General features: G+C 43.7%; 1 protein-coding gene across 6 annotated transcripts in view; it reads left to right on the plus strand.

Moving 5' to 3' along the window:
- The first annotated feature begins 10325 nt into the window (after window positions 1–10325).
- wdr17 (WD repeat domain 17) overlaps window positions 10326–26130 on the plus strand; it is a 118588-nt gene continuing 102783 nt past the window's right edge. For 4 of the 6 annotated variants that reach the window (XR_007956654.1, XM_052020196.1, XM_052020195.1 and 1 more), the window contains exon 1: window positions 23442–23537. Coding sequence is in view for 4 of the 6 variants with exons in the window: in XM_052020196.1 (XP_051876156.1) it covers window positions 23475–23537 (63 nt within the window). In the remaining 2 variants the exon portion in view is untranslated. Of the gene's footprint in view, window positions 10448–23436; window positions 23538–26130 lie in introns of those variants that run through there. The other 2 variants (XM_052020198.1, XM_052020200.1) reach the window with 2 other exon arrangements.

Raw genomic sequence — 26130 nt, forward strand, 5'->3', positions numbered from 1 at the left:
CACGAAAACTACTCCTGGTCAAATAAGCAGAACTCTTTATATGTTTAAATTTCAAAGCTGAAGCAAGGTGATATTTGATGACAATACTAGTAAGTTTGATCAGTAGTTTAAAAGGGATTAGAATTTCACTTAAAAGGTCAAAATCACGGTAGTTTTTTGAACATTCCTCCCTCTGCTATTTCATAAGTGCTTTCACCTGGACTGGTGCCTCTGTTAATTTAGGGGAGGGAAATATTTGATGGGAGCATAGGAAATGTTTGTTCAATGAACAATTAATCATTACATTTGTTAAACTCTCTGCAGGCCAAATTTTACTAAAGACATGTTGTTATTCATACTGTTTCCCTATTTTCGCATTCAGCAATCATTTACTCAACAGAAACACAATACTGGCAACACAATGAAATCATTCATCTGCCTGTTAATCAGCTTCCAGTGAAACACTCCCTGTGTGACAGAGGAGAAGAGAATACAGCACATACATTCAGTGTGCAGTGAACTGGGAGGGTTACCACATTGCCAAGGTGCTGAACTTCAACTTGATGTGGACGAATTGAATAGTAATCTCTTTATCATCTCTTCTCTTTCCTCTACCTTCCCCTAATAGCAGTAGGCTTTGCTCAGGAATGATTCTTACTTTAACTAAGTTTCAATCTTCCTGTGTGGGCTCTTATAGCAGTGGCCATTTGACTGCAAGGAAGCTGAGCCTGGTTCTGTCCTTAGCTGACATTAATGTGTAAACAAGAATAACTGGACAATGATCAGGAGCAGGAAGTCTGAGTGATATCCTTCTCCCCTACCAAGTTCAGAGTCCTTAAGGCGAATCATAGCACCAGCTGAGTTTCATTATAACTTCATTCACCAGCGTGGATTCCCAGAGGATCGGCTGGTTCAACAAATTAATTTCCCTTTCTTGTATTGCCCTCCATTAATTGTAGTGACCTATATAAGCACACAAGGATATATAACCCACATATATTCCCTAGCTCCTCCATCTCCATATACAAAGGCATCTTACACAGGTTGTGTTAAGGAACGATGTGATTTTTTTTGCATTAAAGGAGCAGTCTTTAAGCCTGCGCAGTCTTTAAGCCTGTGGTTTTTGTTTGTCCCTGGAAGGAATGTGTTTGTGTAAACCTTCATGGTTGAATTGGGATTTGCCCTTTGCAAGAATTCTGCTTGAGTTCTGACTTCACTTGGAGCACAGTCCCTGGAGGGAGAGCATGGGATGTCTGCTGGCTGGCTGGAGGCCTTCTGAGGCCAACATGCACCACAGGGGTTGGAGTTCATCATAGATGCCGAGATTAATAAGTATTTGTTTGCTGGTTTAATAAAGTTAAGAAGACAGAAAATAAAATGGTATGGGGATAAAGGCCAAAAAGAAAGGAAAAGTAAGAACTAAAATAAAGGTAATTTCAAGTTCCTAGGAGTGAACATCACCTATAGCCTGTCCTGGTCCAACCACATTGACACCATGGCAAGAAAGCTCACCAGTGCCTCTACTTCCTCAGGAGGCTAAAGAAATTTGGCATGTCCCCTTTGACTCTCACCAATTTTTATTGAAGTACCATAGAAAGCATCCTATCTGGATGCATCATGGCTTGGTACGGCAACTGTTCTGTCCATGACCGCAAGAAACTGCAGGGAGTTGTGGACACAGCTCAGCACACCATGGAAACCAGCCTCCCCTCCGTGGACTCTGTCTATACTTCTTGCTGCCTCGGGAAAGCAGCCAGCATAATCAAAGACCCCGGACATTCTCTCTTCTTCCCCCTCCCATTGGGCAGAAGATACAAAAGCCTGAAAGAATTTACCACCAGGCTCAAGGACAGCTTCTATCCCACTATTATAAGCCTATTGAATGGTTCCATAGTATGACAAGATGCACTCTTGACCTCACAATCTACCTCATTATGACCTTGCGCCTTATTGTCTACCTGCACTGCACTTTCTCTGTATCGTAACACTTTATTCTGCACTTTGTTATTGTTTTTACTTTGTACTACCTCAATGAACAGTTGTAATGAATTGATCTGTATGGATGGTTTGGAAGACAAGTGTTTCATTGTATCTCAGTACATGTGACAATAATAAACCAATTTACCATTTTTTCTCAAGACAGAGCTCCTACAGGCAGTAGGAAGACAGGATCAAAAACATTTTAAGAATGGGTGCAGGGCAAGGAAGGCAACCCAGGTAGATAGAGGGTGAAGAAAGCATTTGGCACGCTTGCTTGCTTCAGTCAGGGCACTGAGTTTTGGAGTTGGGATGTCATGTTACAACCGTACAAGCTGTTGGTGAGACCACACTTGGAGTATTGTGTGCAGTTCTGGTCACCCAGCTGTAGGAAGGATGTCATTAAGCTGGAAGTGGTGCAGAAAAGATTCACGAGGAGGTTGCCACGACTGGGAGGCTTGGGTTACAAAGAGAGGCTGGATAGGCCAGGACTTTCTTCACTGGAGTGTAGGAGGCTGAGAGGTGACCTTATTGAGGTATATAAAATTATGAGGGGCATACATAACATAAATGGTCATGGTCTTTTTCCGAGGATAGGGGAGTCTAAACTAAAGGACATAGGTTTAAGGTGAGAGGGAAAAGATTTAAAGGGGGTCTGAGGGACAAGTTTTTCACACAGATTGGTGGTGGTGTATGTGGAACAAGCTGTCAGAGGAAGTGGTTCAGGAAAATACAATAACAACATTAAAAGACACATGGATAGGACATGTTTAGAGGGATATGGGCCAAATGCAGGCAAATGGGATAAGCTCAGATAGACATCTTGCTCAGCATGGATGAGTTGGGCCAAGGGCCTGTTTCCGTGCTGTATTGCTCTGTGACTCTATGACTCTGAGTTAGCCAGGGTGTTAGAAGCAGGAAAGCTGAGAAATTTAAATATCCAAGAGAACGTTAATCAATTATTGGTGAGCTTTGTACTTATTGGTTAATTTGTATGATGGCATATCTATTTTCAACACTCAGAGAGGGTATCACTTACAACCAGGTCATGAGAACATGGCTTGTTTGTGCTTTGTAAGCTTGTTTTGGGAGGATCCCTTTAGAAAATCTTCTTAAGGTTAAGATTAAAATCTTTTAAACGAGATTGTTAAAATTTGAAATAATAGTTTCCAAATGAGTTAAAAAATAAACAGTTTGATTTCCTTAATTGACTTGGTTTGGTGCAGGGGTGGTAACCTTTAACTTCAGACTAAAATGGGCATAGAAGAGAAAACATCCTTGGAGTAGAAAAGGTTGCGAGGAGATTTGCTTGAGGTGTACTACGGCATGGCTGGTTTAGACAAGAAAAATAGAGGTTAACGCATGAGCAGATAGGTCAAGGGTAGTTCATACAGAGGGCTGTGGGTATGTGGAATGAGCTGCCAAAGGAAGTGATAGAGGGGGGTAAAATTACTCTGTTTAAAAGATATTTGGACAGCTAGATGGATAGGAAAGGTTTAGAGGGATATGGGCCAGATGCAGGCAAGTGGGACTAGCTCAGGAAGATACCTTGGTTGGCACAGACAAGTTGGGCTGAAGGCCTGTTTCTGTCCTGTATAATTCTATCACTCTATAACTAGGGGAACATGATGATGCAGCAGCCCGTGCTTCTATCTCGCAACTCCAGGGACCCAGGTTTGTTTCTGACCTTGGGTGCTGTCTCCCTGGGTGCTCTGGATTCCTCCTACATCCCAAAGATCTGTTGGAAGGTTAATTGGCTACTGTAAATAACCCCCTTTGCATAGATAAGTGACAAAAGGAATAGATGGGATTTGATAGGCATGTGAGGGAGAATAAGTTGCGGGAAATGGGGCACAGATCTAATGAGGTTGTTCTTTTGAGAGCTAGCAAGGAACTGATGAGCTGATAGTTCTTTTTTGTTACGTTGCAAGCCTTGAGTTTAACATTTTGAAGAAATATGCAAGGATAAACTTCTTAAATCATAGGGTGATTAGGAGGTGGAATTTACAGTCTGTGGGGATAGGAAACAGAATAGATCAGGGCCTTCAAAAGGAAGCTGAACAGCAGCAAATTTGCAGGTCTATGAGGAAAGAATGGGGTAAAAAAAGGAGCTGTGCTTGATTTACAAGGTGCTGGTATAGACTCATTCAGCTTCCTATGGACAATGGCATCTGCTTTGCCCTCCAAAGCTCACGACATGTGGCATGTGCAATCATGATTCAATTCAATGAAAGCTTTCAGCGTCACTTGCTGTTGTAATTGTCTGGAAAATTCAGTGTTCACAACTTCAAGCAGCCAGCAGCTTTAAAGGAAAGTTGCTAGTGATTAATGCCGACTATAGTCATATCTATAGCTTGTGGACATCTGTGGGGACCAATGGTATCCCTGGTATCGGTAGGATGTCTCTGTGTTTGCAAGGCACGTTAGGAGATTGGTGAAATAATCTTTACCTGTCTGGATCAGTTTCAAATGTACAGCGTTAGTTACAAAGCACCTCAGGAGATCTTGAGCTTGTGACAGGCACCACTTGAATGAAGGTTTATTCTCATTCAGTTGCATTCCAAGTTGCTGAATTTTGATGCTTGGGACGAGAAGAATTGCCTGGCCATTTTGACCAGTGGGCTGCCACTCTCCTTAGATTGGCTCATATTATAGAGGTAGTTGGTGGTTTGGAAAGGGAGAAGGTGACTGTGAGGTAGGCTGGTAAATGGAAGACAGAAGAAATGGTGCAGGAGCATTAGTCTTAGCTATTGTCCAACAGTTGGCTGTTGTCTATGAATGAGAAAGAAGACAGCTGAGAAGGTGGACAAACTGAACTGTTGAGGGTTTTATGGTGATAGTTCTCTTGCAATGCTGTTGTGTCAGGCAGTGGAAGGAGTTAATCCAATAACAATGAAGAAATGGTGATATATTTCTAATTCAGGATGGCGTACAACCTGGAAGGGAACCTACAGGTGCTGGTACTCCTATGCACCTGAAGACCCTGTTCTTCATGGTGATGGACTTTGCAGGATTGAAAGGTACTGTTGAGTAACTGTAGTGCATTTTGTAGATGGTACACGTTGCGAACTACTGTAGGCCAGTGTCGGAGTGAATGAGTTCTGAATGTTGTATGAAGCAAACAGAATGCTTTGAGCTGTCTGGTGTTGGTGTTTTTGGAGCTACACTCATCTGGTTACTTGGAGAGTATTCCTTCATACTCTTGTAGATGGTGGAAAGGCTTTGGGGTTTCAGGAGGTGAATCACTTGCAGGAGAACATCCATTTTTCCAGTTGCTCTTGTGGCCACAGTATTTATGTGGTTGGTGCAGTGAGCTTCCGGCTGATGGTGACCCCCCCCCCCCCCATGAATGTTGTTGGTATGGAACCTGGCGATGGTAAACCAATGACATTCATGGGTAGATGGTTAGACCTTCTCTTTCGGATCTGGTAATTCCCTGTCATTTTCAATTCTACAACTTCAGGTAACTCACTTTCTCTGTCTGTATCAGCACTGGCCATTTCTGCTGTAAATGATCCATCTGTGACATTAGCTCAGTTTTTTTGTCCTATTAGCATAGCCTGAACTGCAGAGCATATCCTACAACCCTGCATTTTGCAATTTTTACATTCTTCTGTTTGTGTTCTCACTCTGACTACCCTTATCGCAAAAGCTTTTATTCATTCTCGCTCTCGCTCTCTCTCGCTCTCACCTCCCCCAGTGATCTGTCAACTAGATGATGCTACACTTATTCCCATGACAATCTCATCAAATATTGTCCCATCCATCCCTCCCAACTTAGTATTTGCTTCTTTCCTTCCCCAATTCTGCTGCAGGGTCTTCGACCTGAAACGTTAACTCTGTTACTCCTTCCACAGATGCTGCCTGACTTGCTGAGATTTTCCAACATTTTCTGTTTTTGTTCTAATGGCAAAGCTCCCTCTTTCCCCATTACTGGGGCCTTTAGCCCTATGAGTTGAAACCCATTTCTCCCACGTGCACTCAGCTCTCTGAACACATCAGTTCACGTGTGCGTTGGGTAGTGGGACAGGGATTCTGCTCCATTTCTCCCACATGTACTTAGCTCCCATATCTTATTGAACTTACGTCAATTCACAGGTGCCTCAGGTAATGGGATGGAGGTCCTGCTTTTTAATTTGGATCCTGCTTGCTCATACTCCAGCAGAACCTACTTATTGTGATTTACATTGTTGGTTCCAGATGGATCAAAACAATGGGATCATTCCCCTCCCACTCCAAGTTCCTCTCCAACTTCAAGGAAATGTCCTTAACCCTGGCACCAGGCAAGCAACACAGCCTCTGTGACTCGCACTTGTGACTGAGGAGAACAGCATTTATCCCTCACTATTACATTCCTTTTTACCTCCACCCCCTCCCCCACCCCTTTAATGGACCTCATACCAGGGTGCCGTGGTCAGTTTGATTATCCCTGCATACAGTCTCTGCCCTCGCCAACACAGGCTGCAAGAAGTCTGTACCGCTGAATAACTCTCAGTGCTAAGCCTCCTCTATCCCCGTACCTGCCTCATTCATAGTCACACTCCTCTGTCACATTTGACTAACCATTTCTGCAGTACTTAATCTGACTACCTCCTGGAACAAAGTGTCCCAGTAACTTGCCCCCTCCCTGATGCATTGATTGCAGTGTCTGAATCTGAGCCAAAATTCCAGAGTGCTGAAAACATTTACTGTATATTTTGCTATTGATCTCAGTGGTTTCCATCAACTCCAAATATTCCAGTTATAACACGATACCTGTCCTATCATGCTTGTCTTCATTTATTTCTTGGATTTGTAATTAAATTATCAAATTGGACATTTATATTTGGTAATTAGAGTTTTGTCTAGTTACCCAAACTCATGTCAGATTTACCATTTTAGTTAAATGTATGCCATGGATTATAATTTGGAGCAAACCCATTTTAACCCATCAGATTAATTTACTCAATCAAAAAGACCATGGAGACACAAGAGACTGCAGATGCTGGAATCTGGAGCAAAATACAAACTACTGGAGGAACTGAGCAGGTCAATATTGGATGGTCGATATTTCAGGTCAAGACCCTTCTTCAGCTGAAGTGTCGACCAAAAAAGACGACTTTCTGGTTCCCTCCACAGTTGCTGCCTGACCTGCTGAGTTCCTCTAGTAGTTTGTTCTTTTTTGCTCCAAAATGACCAAAGTTGTTTTAATCATATAATGTTTTATTTTAATCTGTGGCTGTGTCCCAGCCCTTGCCTCATCAAAGTCTTTCACTCCCCAAAGTGTGTATTCGGTGTGTTGGATATCTGAGACAGTAACATCAATTAATCAGGTCTAGCTGGTTTCCTAATTAGTAGAGGGATACATCATGGAAAGCCCATTGACCCATCATGTCCATGCTGACCATCAAGTAAGATAAGATTTCTTTATTAGTCACATGTACATCAAAACACACAGTGAAATGCATCTTTTGCATAGAGTGTTCTGGAGGCAGCCCGCAAGTGTCGCCATGCTTCTGGCCCCAACATAGCATGCCCAAAGCCTCCTAACTTGTACATCTTTGGAATTGTTACGGACTCAGTGAAAGTCCCTTTAAGATAGAGAGTGTGTGTATGTGTGTGTGGGGCGTGCTTACGTCAATAGAAGATAAAGGACGTAATGACGTTGTTGAAGAAGTAAGAAGAAGAGGAAGGAGAGAGAGAGAGAAGGGAGAGAGACACCAGCCTGCTTGTTTTCTCTATCGATGGATGAGAAACAATAACTGTGTTTGCCACTGAAATCCATGTATGGAAGTTGGAAGTAATCCGGTGGAGTTCACTTTGTTGCTGACCTGTAGAAGGAAACAGGTATTTGTGTGTGGACGACCACGGTTCGGATGCTTTTCGGGGTGAGGAAGTCACTACCGAGTAAACACTGAAGTGTCGTTTGGGTTCCATCGTGGAACATTTGGATTTCGTATGTACTCTCTCTATGTTTTTCTACATCTACATCTTATCTTCAGACAACGGTGGTTGTTGAAGAAGCCCTTGCTCATGTTTCACCTCATGGCTTGCGGAACTGAACTTTAAGAACCATTCCGGAACTGGGAGTTTTGGACTTTGTCACACACACACACGAAGAGTTTAGTTTTGGGGTTAACGTTCGAGGTTTAACATTTTTGAATTCTAACATACTAACATTTTTACTTTTATTTTACGTATTATCATAAGTAGTGATTAATAAAATAGTTTTTAACACTGAATCATGCTCAGTGTGTTTCTTTTGTTGCTGGTTTGTGACAGAATGTGGGAGGAAACCAGAGCACCCGGAGGAAACTCATGCAGTCACGGGGAGAACATATGTACTCCTTACAGACAGTGGCCGGAATTGAACCTGGGTTGCTGGTGCTGTAATAGTGTTATGCTAACCGCTACACTACCGTGCCTGCCCTCTACACTACTGTACTCATCAATACTAATCCTATTTACCTGCACTTAGTCCACAGCCTTCTATGCCTTGGCAATTTAATTAAGGTTACTGCGTCAGAAACTGAGTGCACTGAATATGCACCAAGACCTTTGATGAGGCAGTTGCAAAACATTCTGTGATTAACACAACCTTGGGCTCTCGATATCTCTTAAATGTTGTGAGAGTAGCTGTTTCCAACACCCACTTAAGCAGTGTGTTCCTGATTTCAACCACACTCTGCGTTGAAGAAGTTCTCCCTCATAACCCTTCTAATCCTCTTACCTCGCCCCCTAAATGTTCTTGGATTCCTTACATTCTGGAATCCACTACTTTGATTTGGGTGGTAGATGTAACCCAGCTGATTATGGACGGAAGGGGAGAAAAATCAGGCAATCGTGAACCTGATATCAGGGGTAGAAAAACACAAGAATCTCTTACACAGGATGAGGGATCAAGGGAATGTCAACATGCTTTTATGAAAAATCTTGCTTGAGAAATATACTAAAGTTTTGAGGTTATAACTAGTGGGAGAGATAAACAGGAATCAGTAGATATAGTACACCTAGACCTTTGGGAGGAATTTGATGAAGTGCCACCCAGATGTTATACAAGATCAAGGTTTATGGAATTGGGGACAATAATTCTGGCACAGACAGGGATAGGTTAATGGACCGGAAACAGAAAGTAGGATCAAACAGACCATTTTCGGGATTCAAGGGTGTTACTAGCACAGTGTCAGATGTTCAACAAGTACAGTCTTGATGATTAGAGTCATAGTGTCGTAGACTTATACAGCATGGAAACAGACATTTTGGCCCAAATCCTCCATGCCTACCAAGGTGTCTTCCAGTCCCATTTGCCTGCATTTGGCCCATATCCCTCTAAACCTTTCCCATCCAGGTACCTGTCTAAATGTTTTTTAAATATTATAATTATATCCACCTCTACAGCTTCCTTTGGCAGCTCGTTCTATATACCCACCACACTCAGTGTGAAAAATTTGTTCCTCTGGTCCCTTTTAAATCTTTCCCTTCTCACCTTAAATTTATGTCCTCATGTTTTAGACTCCCTTACCCTGGGAAAAAGACTGTAACCATTCACCTTATTTCTTCCCCTCATGATTTTATAAACCTCTATCAGGTCAGCCCTCGGCCTCCTATGTTCCTGTTGTTCCAGAGAAGAATTGGTCTTATTCAGAGTCTAATCCTGTTGGCCAAATTTAAGAATGTGCTGGTGGGAGAGGAAGAGATCCCCATTGAACAACAGTGCAGACTTTTCTTTAGGTGAGACAGCAGAAGGTTCCTTTGGCTCTGCAATGAGTTGAGCATCAGTGTGTTACAACCCTCCTTTACTGAATTTAACAGAGCTGACATATGCCAATCAATATTACCAGAGGCAGAAAGCACTACTTCATTATGTGCTTAGTAATTAATAAGAGCATAAATTAACCACATCTTGGATTTCAGGCTTGTTCAAGTTTCACTTGCACTTGACTGGAAGATATTCTAACTCTTTAATCACTCGATCATATGGACTTAGCAACAAAGGTCCGATCGGAAAGTTGATAGTTGATGTAATCCAATTCGAGTAAAGTGGAGACTTCTGTCCTAATGGCAGTGCTAGTGTTTCATGCCTGTGGAAAACACCCTTCAAACCTACCTTCTGGAAAGTGACCTCTGAAGAATAAAGATATTTCTGGTCTTCTTATGATATGTAAGAGGCTTGACTTGACGAGATAGAGAAGCCATTGGTGGAGCAGGGAGTTACCGACGCACTGCCAATGAGCATTGCAGGAAAGGAAAAAAACTACATCCTGTTCATCCTATTTTCACTTTCAATCACATTGATCCCCTCTGGACATCTTAGCGTAAAGTAGGTCGTTGGCAGAGGGCTGCTCATACTCTTGTGAACTGCACTAATGTTTGCTCATGTCTCACTGCAGCTTGACCACGCTGGAGTTCTTTGTAATCAACATGGAATAAATGCCGGTGCTCCCCTTACTGCTGGTGCTGGTGACAGGCAACTGAGTTCCAGTCCCTTGTGGAGCTGCATAGCTGGACCAAGGTAAAGTGTACTTGTCGGTTTGGGACTGAGAAAATCTTCAACCTGTGGAAATGCATGTTGAAGGAACAGTTAGTGCCGCTGCCTCACAGCTCCAGGGACTGGGTTCGGTCCATGTGGAGTCTTCATGTTCCCCATGTGGGTTTCTACCAGGTGATCCTGTTTCCTCCTGCATCCCAAAGGTGATTTGGTACATTAAATGGCGACTGTAAATTACCCCTTAGTGTAGGTAAGTGGCAAAAAGAATCAAGAGGGAGGTTGATAACTATATGAGAGAAAATAAGTTGCAGCCTATAGAGAAATGAGGGGAGTAGAGTGAGTGGGACTGATGGGATTGCTCTGCTAGCAGATATCAGGGACTTGATGGGCTGAATGGCTTCCTTATATGTCATAACAAGTAGGAAAGAAGTAACACTGAGCAATCTGCAACATGTTTTATCCTTTAGATTCTCCAATAAAAACAGAAAGTGCTGGCAATACACAGCAGGTCAGGTAGCATGTGTGGAGAGAGAAACAGTCAGTGTTTCGTATCAATGACCTTTCATCAGAATTGGGGAAGTTTAGAAATCAAACATGTATTAAGTTGCAGAGAAGGTGGAGGGGTGGTGAGACATAGGGAGTGTCTGTGATAGCATGAAGACTATGAGAGACAGAACGACACAAGCAGTGGTGGTGCTGGCTGAGAGGGGGTGGCGGAGACTTGTTAATCACATGATCTGTCTGGAAGACAAGTAGATGGAAGGAGAAGAATGAAAGCAGAAGAAATAAACTTGTGGGCCGAAGGGCCCATTTCTGTGCTGTACGACTGTTTGACTCTTCTAAAGAAACCATTGGACCTCTGAGGTACAAAGTACTGCAGGGTTTTAAAATCTGAAGTCAAACAAAATGCTGGAAGGTGCTTCGTTGAACACCTTCACTCCATCCGCTGTATCAGCTGGGATCCCTCGGTAGCCAGCCATTTTAATTCCACTTCCCATTCCCACATGTCTGTCCATGGCCTTCTCCATTGCCTAGTCGAGGCTAGATGCAGGTTAGAGGAACAACACCTCATATTCCGCCTTGGTAGTCTCCAACCTGATGGCCGGAATGTCAAATTCTCTAAATTCCAGTAACCACACCCCTCTGTCCCTTCCAGCCCCCTTCTTTACTTTCCTGACCCCACTGGCCCCATTACCCTTCCCCCACCATCCCCATCTGCCCATCACCCACACACTCCTCCCACTGGTTCCCCTCCTCACCTCCTTCACTTTATGCCATTGTCCACTGTCTTCTATCAGAATCCACCTTCTTCAGCCCTTTGTCACTTCCACCTATCACTTCCCAGCTTCTTACGTCATTCCCACTCTCCCCCCTCCCTCACCTGCCTATCACCCCCCTCACCTAGATCCCCCATCACTTGCTAGCTCTTGTTCCACCCCTTCCCCCCACCTTTTTATACCGGCTGTCTCCCCTCTTCCTTTCCAGTCCAGATGAAGGGTCTCGACCCAAAACATTGACTGTTCATTTCCCTCCATAGATGCTGCCTGACCTGTTGAGTTCCTCCAGCACTTTGTGTGTTGCTGGGAATACTCAGTGGGTTAAAGCAGCATCTATGGAGAGAACAAAACAGTAATGATGCTGCAGAGTTGATGACTTTTCTTCAGTACTGGCCAGTGTTGTATGTACTGGAAAGGCTTTTTAGCAGAAATTGTGAAATTTAGTATTGTATCCCAGAGTACCGGGACAGAAAAGAAATGTTCTTCCTCAAGCTTTTGTTGGACTTCAAACTATTAGACGGAATTCTTAAGGACAGGATTTATGAGCATTTGGAGAAGCGTAGTCTTATTAGGGATAGCCAACAAGGCTTTGTGAAGGGCAGGTCGTGCCTCACGAGCCTAATTGAGTTTTTCGAGGAGCTGACAAAACAAATCGATGAAGATAGGATGGTGGATGTGGTGTATATGGACTTCAGTAAGGCGTTTGACAAGATTCCCCATGGAGGCTCATCCAGAAATTCATGAGGCATGGGATCCATGGAGACTTGGCTGTGTGGATTCAGAATTGGCTTGCCCATCGAAGGCAGAGGGTGGTAGTAGATGGAGAGTATTCTGCCTGGAGGTTGGTGACTAGTGGTGTTCCACAGGGATCTGTTCTGGGACCCCTGCTCTTTGTGATTTTTATAAATGACTTGGATGACGAAGTGGAGCAGTGGTTTAGTAAGATTGCAGATGGCATGAAGTTTGGAGGTGTTGTGGATAGTGTAGAAGGTTGCCATAGGCTACAGTGGGACATAGATAGGGTGCAGAGTTGGGCAGAGAAGTGGCAGATGGAGTTCAATCCGGAAAATTGTGAAGCGATACACTTTTGAAGATCGAACATGAAGGTGGAGTACAAGGTTAATGGCAGGATTCTGAGCAATGTGGAGGAACATTGTGGAGGATTCTTGGGGTCCTAGTCCATAGATCTCTCTAAGTTGCCACGCAAGTTGATAGGGTTGTTAAGAAGGTTTGTGGTGTGTTGGCCTTCATTAATCGGGGGATTGAGTTCAAGACCTGCGAGGTAATGTTGCAGCTCTATAAAACTCTGGTTAGACCACACTTAGAGTACTGTGTTCAGTTCAGGTCACCTTGTTATAGGAAGGGTGTGGAAGCTTTAGAGAGGGTGCAGAGGAGATTTACCAGGATGCTGCCTGGATTAGAAAACATACAGTATCTAATGAGGAAAGGCTGAGTGAGCTAGGGTTTTTTTCTTTGGAGCGATGGAGGATGAGAGGAGACTTGATGGAAGTGTATAAGATTATGAGAGACATTGACAGAGTGGACAGCCAGTGCCTTTTCCCCAGGGCGGCAATGGCAAATTCCAGAGGACATCCGTTTAAGGTAAGCGGAGGAAAGTTTAGGGAAGATGTCAGAGGTTAGTTTTTTTACACACAGAGTGGTGGGTGCCTGGAATGCACTGCCGGGGGTGGTGGTAGAGGCTGATACAATAGGAACATTTAAAAGACTATTAGATAGGCACATGGATGTAAGAAAAATGGAGGGTTATGAGCTGTGTAGGAGGGAAGGGTTAGATTGATCATGGAGGAGGTATTCATATAGGTTGGCACAACATCGTGGGCCGAAGGGCCCATACTGTGCTGTACTGTTCCGTTTAATGTTCACTGAAGCAACATAAGAGGTCAAGATCAGAGAAAGTAAGGAGGCATGGGATCCAAGGGGACATTGCAGTGTGGATCCAGAACTGGCTGGCCCACAGAAGGCAAAGAGTGGTTGTTGAAGGGTCATATTCTGTGTGGAGGTCAGTGACCAGTGGTGTACCTCAGGGATCTGTACTGGGACCCTTGCTCTTTGTAATTTTTATAGACGACCTGGATGAGGAAGTGGAGGGGTGGGTTAGTAAGTTTGCAGATGACACGAAGGTTGGGGGTGTTGTGGATAGTTTAGAGGGCTGTCAGAGGTTACAGAGGGACATAGATAGGATGCAAAGTTGGGCTGAGAAGTGGCAGATGCAGTTCAACCCAGATAAGTGTGAAGTGGTTCATTTTGGTAGGTCAAATATGATGGCAGAATATAGTATTAATGGTAGGACTCTTGGCAGTGTGGAGGATCAGAGGGATCTTGGGGTCTGAGTCCATAGGACGCTCAAAGCGACTGTGTGGGTTGACTCTGTGGTTAAGAAGGCATGTGGTGTATTGTCCTTCATCAATCGAGGAATTGAATTTAGGAGCTGAGAGGTATTGTTGCAGCTATATAGGACCCTGGTCAGACCCCACTTGGAGTACTGTGCTCAGTTCTGGTCACCTCACTACAGGAAGGATGTGGAAGCCATAGAAAGGGTGCAGAGGAGATTTACAAGGATGCTGCCTGGAATGCGGAGCATGCCTTATGAAAGCAGGTTGAGGGAACTCTGCCTTTTCTCCCTGGAGCGACGGACGATGAGGGGGGACCTGATAGAGGTATATAAGATGATGAGAGGTATTGATCGAGTAGATATTTAGAGGCTTTTCCCCAGGGCTGAAATGGTGGCCTCAAGAGGACATAGGTTTAAGGTGCTGGGGAGTGGGTATAGAGGAGATGTCAGGGGTAAGTTTTTTACTCAGAGAGTGGTGAGTGCATGGAATGGGCTGCCGGAAATGGTGGTGGAAGCGGATACGATAGGGTCTTTTAAGAGACTGTTAGATAGGTACATGGAGCTGAGAAAAATAGAGGGCTATGGGTAAGCCTAGTAATTTCTAGGGTAGGGACATGTTCGGCACAGCTTAGTGGGCTGAAAGGCCTGAATTGTGCTGTAGTTTTTCTGTGTTTCTATAAGAGTGGGATTGGGATGGACAATTAAAGTGATGGGCGCTGGAACCTTTGTGGACTGAATGAAGTTGTTCTGTAATGAAATGCAGATTGGGTGATGGCTTTGAGGAATGTCCTATGATGAACTTGCAATGGATATTTACACAATATGCAATGATGCTCACTGAAGCAAGTTTGTTCTCTGCCAACTTTTTATGGAATGATTTGTCTGGATGGCATGCAAACAAAAGCTTTCACTGTATCTCGGTACATGTGGCAATAATAAACCAATTACCAATTATTCTCCATCTGACCTGCTTTCCCACTGTTATGAGGACTCCTGCTCCCTACTCCCTCTACTCATCCCATGATGGACCCACCTCTTCATGGTCAGGCAATCCCTTGTGCGATTGGACCCCTTCCTATCGTATGACAGATAGCAATTGTTCATTACTGTAGTGCCTGTCCTCCTGTGGTCTCATTGGCAGGCTAGAGCAGGATGCCTGTCAAACTTCAACAGAGCAGGCTGCAGTGGGCAGTCTCGGGAGAACTCGAGCAACTTGGAGCCGTGGAGACCTGACTGTCAACTGCACTTTCTCAGCAAGGGCAGCAGCTGTCTGTGCAGACAGGATGACTGGCCAAAGCAAGCTCCAGTTTATTGTCATGGGCATATGTACCCAGGATATAAGTGTCATGAAAATTAGCTTTTTGCAGCAGCAGCACAGTACATTACAAACATGACTAACATAAATTACATAAACTTAAATTAACATATTATATACAACTTACATGACACAATAAATAAAAGATGACATTAGTGCAATTTGAGGCCAATTTTAGACCAAGGTAGAATTAGGGTTTTTTTCAGGTGGGTTCAAGAACCTGATGGCAGTGGGGAAGAAGTTGTTGTTGAACCTTGAGGTGTGGGTCTTCAGGCTTCTGTACCTCCTGCCTGATGGCAGCATTGAGAAGAGGGTATGGCCCGGATGGTGGGGGTCCCTGATGATGGATCTCACCTTCCTGAGTAATCGCCTCTTGTAGATATCCTTGATGGTGGGGAGAGCTGTACCTGTGAGGGAACTGGCTGAGTCCACCACTCCCTTACGTTCCTGTGCATTGGATTTTCTATACCAGGCCGTGATGCAACCAGTCAGAAGGCTTTCCACTGTACGTCTGTAGAAGTTTGTCAGAATCTTCAACGACATGCTGACTCTCCTTAAACTTCTAAGAAAGTAGAGATGCTGACGTGCCTTCTTCGTGGTTGCATCTGTGTTCTGGGCCCAGGGTAGGTCCTGGTGGAGTAGCAGGGATGTGAGGATGAGTGCTTCGCAACAAAATGTGTCCGAGCTCACTCTCAGAAGAGCCGACACCTGCGCTGAACACAAGAAAATAGGAGCAGGAGAAGGCCACCTGGCTCCTCAAGCCTGCCCCATCATTCAATACAATCATAGCTGAGCTACCCCAGAGACCTCATCTCTCCTTTGCCAGATTCCTATAGCCCCCAATCCCTCTATCTTTCAAAAACTTATCTACCCCCTCTTTAAATACTTCTAATGAAGCTAGCCTCCACAATTCTCTGGAGTAAATAATTCCAGGGATTCAGTACCCTCTGCAAGAAGAAATTTCTGTGCTAGCCTCACCCACATGCCCTGGAGCTCAGCACCGACAGAACTCACCTCAATACTCTCCTCTGAATTAGGACCAGTATCTGAGGGAGGGAATTGAATGATGAGTCATAGAGTCACACAGCACGGAAACAGGCCCTTCAGCCCATGGAGTCTGTGCCAGCCATCAAGCATCCATTTACACTTTTCCTGCATTAATTACATTTCATATTCTCCCCACATTCTCAAGAATTCCCATCAGATTCTACCACACACTGACACACCAGGGGCAATTTACAGTGGCCAATACACACTTTTTTGGGATTTGGGAGGAAACCGGAGCATTCAGGAGAAATGTACACATCACAGGGAGAATGTACGAACTCCACACAATCATTACCCGAGGTCTCTGGCGCTGTGAGGCAGCGGCTCGACCAGGATAGATAAAATGTGGTTGGATTGTGAATTTAGACATTCCTGGGACTTGCTGTTTTCCAGAACATAATATATTTCACATTTCATAACTACACAGAAGAAGCCCACCAAGTCTATGCCAGCTCTCAGAGCAATCCAATAAATCCCCTTCCCCCAAATAATTCCCCATAACCTATTCTCACATACATGCCCTTCAACTTAATCCAGGTTCTGTCACTCACCTACACACTATTGGAATTGGAGTTGGTTTATTGTCACACGTACCAAGGTAAAGTGAAAAATTTGTCTTGGATACCATTCATTCAGATCAATTCATTACACAGTGCATTGAGGTAGTACAAGGTAAAACAATACAGAATGCAGAGTAAAGTGTCAAGTAGACAATAAGGTGCAAGGTCACAACGAGGTAGACTGTGAGGTCAAGAGCACTAGGGAACCATGTAATAGTCTTATAACAGCAGGATAGAAGCTGTCCTTGAGCCTGGTGGTTAGTGATTTCAGGCTTTTGTATCTTCTGCCTGATGGGAGAGGGAAGAAGAGAGAATGTCCGGGGTGGGTGGGGTCTTTGATTATGTTGGCTGCTTTACTGAGGCAGCAAGAAGTATAGACCATGGAGGTTTCCATGCTGTGCTGAGCTGTGTCCACAACTCTCTGCTGTTTCTTGTGGTCACGGGCAGAACAGTTGCCATACCAAGCCATGATGCATCCAGATAGGATGCTTTCTGTGGTGCACTGATAAAAATTGGTGAGTGTCAAAGGGGACATGCCAACTTTCTTTAGCATCCTGAGGAAGTAGAGGCGCTGGTGAGCTTTCTTGGCCATGGCATCTATGTGGTTGGACCAGGACAGACTATTAGTGATGTTCACTCCTGGGAACTTGAAGCTGTCAACCCTCTCAACCTCAGCACCGTTGATGTAGACAGGTGTATGTACACTGCTCCCTTTCCTGAAGTCAATGACCAGCTCTTTTGTTTGCTGACATTGAGGGAAAGATTGTTGTCATGACACCACATCACTAAGCTCTCTATCTCCTTCCTGTACTCCGACTCATCATTATTTGAGATACGGCCCATTACGGTGATATCATCTGCAAACTTGTAGATGGCGTTAGAGCAGAATCTGGTCACGCAGTCATGAGTATATAGGGAGTAGAGTAGAGGGCTGAGGATGCAGCCTTGTGGGGCACCAGTGTTGAGAATAATCGTAGGGGCAATTTACAGTGGCCAGTTAACCTACTAACCTGCATGTCTTTGGGATGTGGGAGGAATCAAGAGCACCCGGAGAAACTCTGTGGTCACAGGTAAAATGTGCAAATTCTACACAGAGAGCACTTGAGGTCGGGTGTGAACCTGGGACGCTGGAGTTATGCGGCAGTAGGTCTACTTGCTGCACGCCTGTAATATTTTTCACATCATTAATGTCATTCCTACCTAAAAATTGGGCAGAAATACTCAAGAGATTACTATCCACTTAAATGTTGCACCATGTCCAGATTCAGGTACAGAATGTTCTGAAGGGGGAGGGAGAACAGCCAGAGGCTGTAGTACACATTGGTACTAATGACATATGTAGAAAGAGGGATGAGGTTTTGCAAGGTGAGTATAGGGAGTTGGGCAGAAGTTTAATAAGCAGAGCCTCGAGGGTTGTAATCTCAGGAATACTCCCTGTGTCACGAGCAGGCGAGGGTAGAAATAGGAGGAGAGGACAGATGAATGAGCAACAAATAATCTGCAGGAAGAACTCAGCAGGTCGAACAGCATCTGTGAGAGGAAAGGAATTGTTGACGTTTCGGATCGAAACCCTGCATCGGGACTCAAGGACAGATGAACGTGTGGCTGAAGAGCTGGTGCAGGAGGGAGGGCTTTAGATCTGTGGATATTGAGATTGTTTCTGGGACGAACTGTACAGGAAGGACGAATTGCAACCTAAACTGGAGTGGGACTGATATTCTTGCAGGGAGGTTGGCTCATATTACACAGGAGGGTTTAAACTAATTTGCGAGGTAGGTGGGAAGCATAGTTGCAGTGCAACAGGTGGGGAGAAATATACAGTATAAAGGATAAATCAAGCATGTCCAGTGGGAAGAGCAGACAGAGGCAGTTTAGTGAGCAGGGGAGGGCTGGTTCAATGCATTTGCTTCAATGTAAGGAGCAGGTAATTCAGATGAGCTCAGTGGACAGACTAGCACTTGGAATTATGATGTCATTGCAATCACAGAAACATTGTTGAGGGAACAGGAGCACTGGCACCTTAATGTTCTGCAGTCAAGAAGTTTCAGATGTGACAGGAGGGACATAAAAAGAGGAGTGAGAGTTGCACTACTGATCAGGAAGAGCATAACAACCCTACCTAGAGAGGATATCCTGGAGGGATTGTCCAATAAAGTGATATGGGTAGAATTTAGGAATAAAGATGGGCAGTCACTTTGCTGGGGTTATACTAAAGGCCTTCCAGTAGTCAGCGTGAAATTAGAGGAGCAGAGAGGTAAGCAAGTCACAGAAAGGTATAACATAAGATATCTTTATTAGTCACATGTACATCGAAACACACAGTGAAATGCAACTTTTGCATAGAATGTTCTGGGGGCAGCCCGCAAGTGTCGCCACGCTTCCAGCACCAACGTAGCATGCCCACAACTTCCTAGCCCGTACGTCTTTGGAACGTGGGAGGAAACCGGAGCACCCGGAGGAAACCCATGCAGACACGGGGAGAATGTACAAGCTCCTTACAGACAGTGGCCGGAATTGAACCTGAGTTGCCGACACTGTAATAGCAACAAAGTTACAGTAGTGGGGGACTTTAGCTTTCCCATTATTGACTGGGATCGCCTTAATGCATAGGGATTAGATGGGACGGTATTTGTTAAGGGCATCCAAGAAAGTTTTTTGAGACAATATCTCCTACAAATGACAGGGCAGCGTTCAGTGTTATCTTAGAAAATGAAACTGGGCAAGTGATGGAAGTGTTGGTGGGGGAGCATTTGGAAACAGGGACCTTAATTCTGTAAGCTTTAAGGTAGTTATGGAAAAGGATGATATTAGTCCTTAAGTTAAGGTCTTGAATTGGGGGAAGGCTGATTTCAATAGTGTAAGAAAGGACCTGGCAAAAGTAGATTAGGAGCAAGTACATACGGGTAAAACAACAGCTGACAAGTAGGAGTCTTTTAAAAGAGAGTTGGTAAGAGTTCAGGACCATCATGTTTGGGTTAGGGTGAAAGGCAAAGATGATGAGATTGGGGAACCTTGGATGACAAAGGATATTGAAGGTTTGATCAGGGAAAAAAAGAGAAAACATACAGCAGGTGTTAGGATCCAGGGAGAGTCTTGAGGTATTTAGAGTGTGTAGGAGAGATTTTTCTACACACTCTATATACCTCAAGAGTCTCCTTCTTGAGGTATATAGAGTGTGTAGAAATTAGGAGGGCCAAAAGGGGCCATGAAGTATCCTTGGCAAGTTAAATTAAGGAGAATCCCAAAACATTCTATGTATATCAGAAGCCAGAGGGTAGCTAGAGAAAGAGTGGGTCCCCTTAGGGACCAAAGGGGTAATCTGTGGATGGAGCCATGTGTGTGTGTGGATGAGGTCTTAAATGAATGCACCTCATCTGTATTCACCAAGAAGAAGGAGATATTAGATGTCCAGGTTGCTATGGAAAACAAGGTGGAAGATAGCTGAGGTCCTGACAGAGATCTTTGCATCTTCATTAGCCACGGATGAAATGCTAGAAGCTAATGTTGTTCCTTTATTTAAGAAGGGCAGCAGAAATAGGCCGGTAACTGAAGAGCCTTAAATGTGGTAGGGAAATTATTGGAGAAAATCTTCAGCAATAAGATTTCTGTACATTTGGAAAGTCAAGGGCTAATCAGGGATAATCAAATTGCAGAGAAATAAAGGACTGCAGATGCTGGAATCTAGATGAAAAACATGATGATGCTGGAGGAACTCAGCAGGCCGGGCAACATCTGTGGAGAAGAGCAGGTGGTCAACGTTTCGGATCAGGACCCTTCTTCGGGACTGAAGATAGGAAAAGGGGAAGCCCAATATATAGGAGGGAAATGCAGAGCATTGATAGGTGGACTAAAGAGGGGAGGTGGGGTGGACACAAGGTGGTGATAGGTAGATGCAGGTAAGAGATAGTGATGGACAGGTGCAGGGGAGGGGAGAGCAGATCCACTGGGGGATGGGTCAATACTGAGAGGCCTGGAAATGGACCTGGAATCCACCTGGAACAAGATGGCAGCATAGACACAGAGTGAGGAAGGTCACATGGTTGTGCAACCGAATCTGAGTGGTCGAGGTATTGCTTTGTATTATCAGCATTGCTTTGTGCTGGGGAAATCCTGCCCCACTAATTTGATTAAGTTTTTTGAGGAGGTAACAAAAAAAAATTGAAAGCAGGGCAGTGGACATTGTCTATATGGACTTTAGTAAGGCATTTGACAAGGTCCTACGTGGTAGGCTGGTTCAGAAGGTTAAGGCGCATGGGATTCAAGATGAGCTGGCTAATTGGATCCAAACTGGCTTGGTGATAAAAGGCGGAGGGTGGTAGTGGAAGGATACTTTTCTGATCAGAAGTCTGTGACCATTGGTGTACCATAGAAGTTGCTGCTTAGGGCCTTTGCTGTTTGTGATGTATATATTAATGGCTAGGACGTGAATGTAGGAGGTATAATTAGTAAGTTTGCAGATGACACAAAAGTTGGTGGTATTGTGGCTAGTGAGGAAGGTTGTCTAAGGCTACAGTAGGATATATATCAGATGGAAAGTTGATCAGCGCATTAGCAGATGGAATTTAATCCCAACAAGTACGAGGTGATGCATTTTGGGAAGTCAAATTGGAGCCAAACAAGTACAGTAAATCGGAGGGCACTAAGGAATGTTGATGAACAGAGGAAAGTTTGAGTTCAAGTCCATAGTTCTTGAAAGTGGCAACATAGAGAGGATGGTGAAGAAGTCATATGACATGCTTGCCTTTATAGGTCAGGGACTGGAATATAAAAGTTGGGATGTTGCAGCTTTAACCAAAACACTGGTTAGACAGCGCTTGGAGTATTGTGTGCAGTTCTGGTTGCCACACTATAGGAAGGATGTGGTTGTGCTGGAGAAACTGTAGAGTAGATTCACCAGGATGTTGCCTGGATTGGAGGACTTTAGTTTATGGGAGAGATTAGATAGGTTGGATTTATTTTCCCTGGAGTGAAGGAGGCTGAGGGGTGATCTGATAGAGGTATATAAAGTTATAAGAGGCATAGATAGGATAGGTGGTTAGAATCCTTTTCCCATTGTAGAGGTACCAAAATCAAGAGGGCATAAGGTGAAAGGGAGGTGCTTTAAAGTGGATTTGAGGGGAAATTCCTTACACAGAGTGGTAGATATCTGGAACTCACTGACAGAAGAGGCAGTGAAATCAGACACAATCAGTATGTTTAAGAAGCATTTAGACAGTCACTTATGTATGCAAGGCATAGAAGGATATAGACCTAATGCAGGCAAATGGGATTAGTGTAGATGGGTAAAAGTTTGGCATGGATGTGATGGGCCAAAGGGCCCCTTTCTATACTGTACAACTCTATGACATTAAGCAAAATGTATCTTTGTGTTTCTAGAACTGTGGAATCGTCTCAGAGTAAAGGATCAGACATTATGAACACTAGAACATACGAAACAGAAGCAGGAGTAGACCCTCAGCCCGTTGTGCCTACCTTGCCAGTCCATAAGATCATGGCTGATGTTTACCTCAGCACCATTTCCCTGCACTATATTACCTGGTCTGGAGGATTATCTTCACACAGGGGGTTGTGAATCTTTGGAGAGCTGTGGCTACTCAGTTGTTGAGTGTGTTTTGGAAGCATCAGGAACCAAGCAGTTGGGTGGGCAGGTGAAGTTAAGGCAAAAGATCATCAACAACCTTGTTGAATGGCCAATCAGACTTGAGGGGCCATCTGGCTTACTTTTCTTTGGATTTCTTATGTTCTTAAGGAAAAGAAAGAAATATGTTAGGAACAAATTATCCTATGCTTGTTCAATTATCAGGGTGCTTCTACAGATTTTTATGCCGGACAGCAAATCAGTTAAATACATTTGGAATTAAAACAAAAACTGGCTTTTAAGTCATAATTACAAGTGATCTTTGGCATTTTCACTTCATGTAAAACATTTATAAACTGCAATGTATTTGCAAAAATGTGCATTGGCAGAGACTGAAAGATCTTAATGGCCCATATTTACATGAACTTCATAGTGCAGATTTAAATGTGTCATTCAGAGCCTAATTTGTCTTTTTAATACTGGATGGCCAATTATATTACAAAAAAAAAATCTTTTTTTTTGTAATATAATTGGCCATCCAGTGTTCATTTTGTTGTCCTTTTTAAGTGGTTTTGCAGGCAGATGCAATAGAGTTGCAGTCATATGAGCAAGCTGTGATGCTCAAAGGAAGACTGGTAGCACACTGAACTAATATACTAATGTTGAGAGAGAGAGAGAGAGTCCATAATAAAAAAGAACAAGAGAGTGTCTGGGGAAGCACAAGAAAAATTATTTAAATAAAGAAACCTCCAGTTGCTAGGCTACTGACAGTCCTGTTCTCTGAGCAGCGTGACTGGCACTGGCTCTATTTCTGGATCATCTGTGCTGCTTAATGGCCAGCTTAGATCAGGGTAAGAGGTAAGAGGAGGAGGTAGATGCCTGGTACTCTTGCTCCCCGACACTGCTGTTCTCCTGAGGCAGATGGATCCTGAAATGGATGCTGGAATCCTCAAGTGGTTCACGGAAAGCAATGCAGAGGTTAAGGTAGGAATGTTATTTTCTCAGGGAAAAGATTACTGCATTGCACAACCATGGTCATACTGTAAACTCGTGGCTCGATTTTGGCCTAATTTGGACATTGCAAGGAAGAAAACAAAATTAAGATATTCCAAATTATTTCACAGGTTGCCTGTGTGCAGTTTTTGTGAAGAAAATTTGTATTTTGTAAGCACGGTACATTACACATGCATACAAGCCGACTACAGAAGAGTGGGATTGAAAGGTTCTTTGATAATTTTTTATCTCCTCCTACAGTATCTCCATGGCAACGCAAGATCTGCTTTTAGCACAGACTGTAAATGCAGTGGTTTAGAATCTGTTCAGGATTCTTATTCAAAGACCCCAAAATAAAAACTGCTGACCAGCCCTGAGCTGTGGCTATAATGTTACGATTTATACATTATAATCTCTCTGGATTTGAGCCCTTTAATGAAAGTGCTGTTCTGAGAAACACAAAGAAAAGGACTGTGAAATATTCTGCTCTGTTTTGTCTCCTATATCATTTGAAATTGTTATTTTTAGTCATAGCTCTGCAACCTCCCTCTTCTTGGAGTCTGACAGGCGATGAGCTGATGTGTCTTGTTTGGTGTATGACAGCGGGATTCTCATTTGAAGCCTGCTGTTGATCAATGATCTGACATCCCTGTTGTGATATGTCACATATGAAAGAAAAATATACCAAAGGATAACTTGCATGGAAAGAGCGACAGAAGTCACTAATCAGCCTTCACACTTGGCATGCACAATGGCAAAAGTAATTCAGTCTGCTTATTTTATCATTTATGTTCCTATTTAAATGTCATCTTTGGTGTTGCCCTCTGAACAAAGCACCATTCCTAATGAAGGACAGGAGATATCCATGGTGGTGGGTTTGAGAAACTGGGGTATAGTGGGTGTAGCATGCTAATTGTATTGCAGATTGAATAGCTACAGTTTCCAGCACAGTGCAAAGAAGCGCAATTTCATCTAATCACTCTTCATACTCAAAGCATCCTAACTACTTTTGCAGTAACCCGCAAGCCTCAAACAGTGGTAGGAGCCACACAACTCTTTAAACCCAGCTCAAGTTCTCTTTGAGTCCTGCTGGTTTTGCTGGAGCAAGTGCCTTTAGTTGTCCTATCACCTTCACTGGAGTTAAATGGGAGAGAAAAGCTTCCTCTCTCTCTCTCTCTCTCTCTCTCTCCTCTCTCTCTCTCCTCTCTCTCTCCTCTCTCAGATGAAGTTGGACAAGTCATCTGGACTAATGTATCTTCTGATATTTCCTCTTTCTCTGTGATGAAATGCCCTCTATCATTCCCTCTCTGAGATGAAATGCCCTCTGAATTTTTCTCTCATTGGGGCAGTGGGGGGGGGGGGGGGGGGGGAAGATACCTCCTCTTCTTTGAATGCAATTTCAGTACACATTGATTTTATTTACAGATATGGGGACTACTTTCCAGTTCCCCATTCACAGCAAAAAAAAAGTTTGCAAAGCAATTTGTTGATTTTGTTGTGGGGGAAAAAATTCCATAAAGGCAGTTTGATCTTCTAAATGCCGGCTGGTATATTATTAACTTCATTTCATTAAAATGATTTGGGATAGGCAGAATCCATTAGCATTTTAAGTGGCTCTCTGTAATTAATTCTGCTCCTGGGAGGGTTGGAGGACAATGAAGGGATTAAAATCTTTGGATATAATTTTTTTTATTGGGGGATTGGAGGTACATTAGTCCAGATGACTTGTCCCACTTCATCCCAGAGAGAGAGAGAGAGAGAGACAGACAGACAGAGACAAAGACAGAGAGACTGAGAGATAGAGAGAGAGCAAAAGACAGAGAAACAGAAAGTTAGGAGGCTTTTCTCTCCCACTTAACTCCAGTGAAGCAATCTTAGTGCTCCCTATTGGATTGTTCACTGCATTGTCAGTGGAGAATGCTCACCATGAATAAAAATAAAAAAGACCTGCAGATATTGGAAATCTGAAACAAAAACTGAAAATGCTGGAAACACTCGGCAGGTCAGGCGCCATCTGTGGAAAGAGAAACAGTTAACATTTCAGGTCCGGAATCCTTCATCAGAACTGAGAAAGAGAGAAACCAAGTTGGTCTTAGGTAGCAGAGAAGGTGGGAGGGTGAGATGGATGACGGATGATTCCTTCCCATGCCTCTCCCTCATCTTCTTTGCTGCCTACACTAACCTGTTTCACACTTTCCTGGTTCTGATGAAGCAGGTTCTGACAGGCCAAAGTTACATGTCGGCTAGACCAAGTGTGGCTAGCAGATACTCCGGAGTCCATTTGTGAACTAATTGGGTTTTAATGACAATGTGGCTACTTTAATGATCATTTTGTAGTGTCAGCCCATAAGTTACTATATTTACTGATTTCAATGTCACAATCTTCACTTGTGGGATTTATACTTCTCAGTGTCAAAACCAGTAAACAACAGTATTTATATGTAAACCATGTTTTAAAATATGATTTTAAAGAAAAATGTTCATACATGTTTTTGTGAAAAGCTAGTTAAAGGTTCCCCAAAAATGGTAATGTCTCAGAATGCACTGGTTATATTTAGGTGGTTGAACCTTACCATCACCCACA

The sequence above is a fragment of the Pristis pectinata genome, chromosome 7 (assembly GCF_009764475.1).
Source record: "Pristis pectinata isolate sPriPec2 chromosome 7, sPriPec2.1.pri, whole genome shotgun sequence".
NCBI classification, from domain to species: domain Eukaryota; kingdom Metazoa; phylum Chordata; class Chondrichthyes; order Rhinopristiformes; family Pristidae; genus Pristis; species Pristis pectinata.